The 5000-nt window shown below is 38.0% G+C and overlaps 2 protein-coding genes across 2 annotated transcripts in view; one reads left to right on the top strand and one right to left on the bottom strand.

Annotated features, from left to right (window-relative positions):
• The window catches only part of LOC106883289 (chitin synthase chs-2), an 83906-nt gene that overhangs the window by 59752 nt on the left and 19154 nt on the right, over positions 1–5000 (bottom strand). The gene's annotated exons all lie outside the window — the stretch shown is intronic.
• LOC106882318 (uncharacterized) overlaps positions 87–5000 on the top strand; it is a 5198-nt gene continuing 284 nt past the window's right edge. The window contains exons 1-4 of the mRNA XM_014932953.2: positions 87–432; positions 2818–2927; positions 3115–3241; positions 3421–5000. The exon at positions 3421–5000 is cut by the window's right edge and continues 284 nt beyond it. Of these exons, the coding sequence (XP_014788439.2) occupies positions 421–432; positions 2818–2927; positions 3115–3241; positions 3421–3579 (408 nt within the window). The 5' untranslated portion in view covers positions 87–420 and the 3' untranslated portion in view covers positions 3580–5000. The remainder of the gene's footprint in view (positions 433–2817; positions 2928–3114; positions 3242–3420) is intronic.

The following is a 5000-nucleotide window of genomic DNA, read 5'->3' on the forward strand; positions in this document are numbered from 1 at the left end:
TTTTATTCCAGACACTATACAACTAGGATACAATATCTAAAATGTCTTCTTCATAGACAGTAGGGAATGAATTGGGAGAGATTTTGCAGTTCTTTCACGCATTTGAAGTGATCTCCCAGGCACATCTTGTTTGGTTATAAAAAGACCAACAAAGTAGGCACCAGCTACATACTGGGGAAATAGATTTTTGGTAATTCCTTCGAAGGGACCTCCCCCACCATTTCGTCCTCTCGTATTCACAATCGTACCCTTTCGGCCATAGCCCAGCATTTTCACTTAAATGTTTCCTAGTGCCGATATCAGAAGTGCTATGATGTTTGTGTTATCGCATTATTCTTTCTGCTTATTCTAAGTTCACACATTGCAACAGTTTTATTTGATTTTCTTTGAAGGTTCTGAAATCGAAACGTAAGAACTAAGATGAATTTTGAGGTATGCAACGTTTAATTTTATTCTGCCATTTTAAATTTCCAGTGGTCAACTACCTTAGTTGGTCTCAACAGCTAACTGAAGTTGATCGACAGCTGGAAAAAAAATAATAAATAGCATAAAGACCATACGCTTATAATAAAGAAAAAAAGCTGTCTTTCTCCCCTCTCCACCGTTCTCACTCTGGCTCTTTTTCCTTTGTCTGTCTCTCTATCTGTATTTCTCCGTGAGTACATATGCATATACGGGAGGGAATAGACGAAAGAAATTTACACTTAACAGTCGGGGTAGAATAGGATATCAGATTTTGACTCAAAGCTAGCAATTTCAATTTACGTCGACGCTAGTACTGAACTGAAACTTATTTTATCGACTTGGAAAGGATGAATGGCAAAGTCGACGTCGGTTGAGTTTGAAACCAGGACGTAAACATAAGCGAAATGCCGTTAAACATTTGGTCTGGCGTGCCAACGGTTCAGCCAGCACGCCGCCTTAAGTCGAGGTAAAATATCACCAGTTCTATTCTTTACATTCTTTAATTTATTAGAAAATGACAGTGAACTCGTAGAATCACAAAATTCCTAACAGTATTTGTTCAGTTTTCTTTTGTTTCGTTTATTTCAAATCCTAACGAATTCAACTTTGCTTTTCATCCTTCTGGGTGTCTAGCCGAAGTGTTAGAACGTCGGACAAGATGTCTAGCAAATTTTGTTCCGACTAAGGCGGTGAGCTGGTAGAAATGTTAGCGCGCCGGGCGAAATGCTTAGCGGTATTTCGTCTGTCTTTAAGTTCTGAGTTCAAATTCCGCCGAGGTCGACTTTGCCTTTTATCCTTTCAGGGTCGATAAATTAAGCAGCAGTTGCGTACTGGGGTCGATCTAATCGACTGGCCTCGTTCTCAAAGACTTCGGGCCTTGTGCCTAGAGTAGAAAAGAATATTCGTTTCGATTCTTTGTGTTGTCAGTTCAAATTTCGCTGTGGCCTACGTGTGTGATAACTTTGATATTTCTACTTGTTTAATATCACCATTTGATCCACGGGTATCTCTTACGGAGTCTATTCTTCTGAAAACATTCAGGTCATCAGAAGTGAAGGCCCTCTAAAGGGCCACATACACTACCCTTCCCTTCTAAGATATTTAAAAATCAATAATTAAATTTGCGCGGTTTTTCTCTCCAATACCGTATTTGAAAAGCTTCTGATTCCAATGTAACAGATCTTCCCCGCCGGTAGTTGTTTAGTCCCAAGTCAAACTTGATCTAACAAACCTATTATCAAAGATGTTCCTTGTGACTATCTCGTCTTTCTGTTTTCTGGCAAAGTTTATCTAAAACAACTTTATCTAATGTGACTTCATCTTAGAAGTGCTGGTGTAATTTCAGGCATTTATTTGACATCTGCTTTTTAACAGGTCGAGCAACCACAAAATAGTTTCGTCTCGACTGGCTTAACCCAAGCAGGTTGTATGTACGTGAAAAAATGTGTGCGTTTGTGATGGGGAGACAGCTATTATGGCTGCAACAGGAAATAGATCGTCAGTAATAATTTAGATAAATAACTTACGATTACTACTGAACTCTCTGGACAAAAGACACACACACGTATGTGGTTATACGTCGATTAAATGTTCTTATTTTTTATGGGGTTGAAGATTTATATTGATTTACATTTGATATACAATTGTATAGCAGCTATCAAACCTAAATATAGATCAAATTAGTTTAGGATATAATTAGTTTTTAGATTATTGTTTTTACTTTTACAAAATGTCAACTTCGAATTTATTTTCAAATATACACTTTGTAATCCAGGAATTTCGTTCTGTGAATACAGTAAAGAATGTGTTTGGTCTAACTCTAAAGGATCGAATGTAATTTTATCTTTTTATATTCGATTCCATTTTAAAGGATTATTCGCACTTCTACTGTCTATTTATCCTCCTCCTCCTCCTCATCATCATCATCATCAACTCCACCTTCCCGTACACTTTGTTGTCTCGGGTCCTGGGATTCATAGGACCGCTTGCCCAGTTTCCATGTCGTACAAGTGACCGAGGTCCTAACACAATCCCTAAAAAGGACGCCAGTCCCTTACAGGGTTACTCATCGACTGGAGCATTGTGGAATGAAATGTTTTGCTCAAAAAACACTGTCCATTCCAGGAATCGAAACCAGATTCTTATGATCAAGAGTGCTATACTCTTACCAGTGGGCCTCGTGCCGAGTTCAAATGCCGCCCAGGTCGATTTTGCCTTCCATCTTTTTAGGGTCGATAAAATAAGTACCAGTTGAGCAATGGGGTCGATATAATCAACTAGTCCCCTCCTGCCAAATTCCAGGCCTTGTGCCAATAGTAAAATATTATTATTATTTTTATTTATTTTTTTCAGATCCTGTTCAAAATTATTGGCTTCATTTTAAACACATTCCTTTTTACATTATCCAAAATCACTTTTCTCTATTTATTGTACCTTCACGAGTACGAATCAAAAGAAACATGGTATGTACATCTATTTCTCTTATGGAACTTCTTTGAAAATCAGTTCATGTTACCTTGTTTGTACAAAAGACTTTATCAACTAATCTAATTGGGGACGCATTATATATTTGTCTTATAAAAAAAAAACCAAAAAAAAAACGTTGCCTTGATGGAAGGTTTTTAACAATTTTCCTTTTTCTCTTTACAGGACAGCTGCAATGACATTAGTGCTTGCTGTGCCCGAAATTATTACTTTAGTCAAACTTTTCTGGAGCACGTCTTTTCTCCTCCATGGCAAATTAAGCGAATGGCCGTCGCTGCCATCTTTTCTATTAGTATGTCACAAATTTAATACTTTGTTTTTTTTTCATTCATAATTTCCTCTTTCTCTTTCTCTCTCTCCCTCCCCCTCTCTCTGTCCCGCTTTCTCCCCGTCTGTCTATTTGTCTCTCTGATTTTTGACTACTTCTTCCATCAGTCTGATTCATGTTATTTCCATTTTATCTATTTTCAGGGTATCGTCTGCTCTATAATGGAAAGCACCGCATTAATATTTTTTCTTATGATAGTCAGTCCCAAACTTCATCCAATTATCCTTATCCCGTTACTAAGCAGTGTGCTTTGCTTGCAGATAATTTCACTATATTTTAAACAGGGATCGGTAAGTATTTAACTATTTGGAGATATCTCAGTTGTTTAATGCGCACTTGTGTGTGTCCGTTCCTTAACATTTATTGATATGCATGTATATAAAAAGCCCAGACTGGATAACGGTTGGAAAATAAACCAACGTACACTGCATACATTAACATACATTAACATATCTATTCTATATATCCTTTCCATGGATGTGTATCCATGTTTCTTGTGAAAATATGTGAAGAGTGATATTGTACTGTCCATAGAAGCATGATTATATAACGGTATCATGAAGTTCAATGACTATGGTTTATAAGTTATATACACAGACTGTCAAAATATAAACTTTATTCTACATCTGTATTGAGTATTCTTTATCCGATTCGTGAAATCTTTTTACATTGCATACATACATACATACATACATACTGACAGACAGACAGAGGAAACAATTCAACAATAACTGCCTGCTCACGCGTATATGTTAGCACTCAGATGTATGCATGTATTGTGTGAATGCTTATAAGCCACACCTATACAAATGTGCATATCTCTAGTGAAGATATAACGAGGATATCTACACTAGAAGCATGGTATTTGTCTTTGAGCGGTTTATTGAGAGACCAAATTCAATGGTTCCAGACTCCAGAATTATGAGGAGAGTTTGAGAGTGTGAGACGAGGGTGATGTCATCCGCGAAGTCGAGGCCAGTGAGGTACGATACTGAACGGCATGAGCCTTGTCGGAAATATAGAGTTATGCCTTGTTCAAATACTGTAGCACGCCGTAATACATGACCCAAGATTATAGTGGAAAGGAAAGGCGCTACGGTGTCCTCTTGGAGTACTCCTGCGAATGTGACGGTGTCTCCGTCAGGGGTGCATACGAGACATTTACTGTTCGCATAGATAGAGAAGATAACATTTACGACTTCATTTGGTTTGCTATTAGCAGAAGGAATCTGAAACATTCACTTACGGTGGACAAAGAAAAATGCTTTGGGGAAATTCACTAAGTCGGTGCACAAAGACTTACGTTTCTTTGCTGAGATGGTTCCAATGAAACGGCGAAGAGTTAAAATAGGTTTAAGAGTGGAGAGGCCTTTGCGAAAGTTGTTTCGGTTTGATCTGAGTAGTGTTTCGATAGGGTTTCGGATGTAATGAACATGATACAGTTGAGAAATTTTGCTGAGCATGACACCAGGCTGATGCCATGATACGAGCCATATTCTGGTAGATCTCGCTTCTTCGGAACAGGAATGATGCGGTTCAGCTTGAATTTCGATGGAGTTTGAGTGGGGATGTAAGTAGAATTTAGAATAGGAAGAAATGAAATGAAGTAAATCTGGAAGCACACTGCCCACGCCACACGATTTGCCAGTCTTAAGCTGTTTAGCGTCAGTTAATGCTTATCTGAGGGTAATCTTACCATTTGGAATATTGGTGAGCAGTGATG

This window comes from Octopus bimaculoides, chromosome 9, assembly GCF_001194135.2.
Source record: "Octopus bimaculoides isolate UCB-OBI-ISO-001 chromosome 9, ASM119413v2, whole genome shotgun sequence".
In the NCBI taxonomy this organism is placed as follows: domain Eukaryota; kingdom Metazoa; phylum Mollusca; class Cephalopoda; order Octopoda; family Octopodidae; genus Octopus; species Octopus bimaculoides.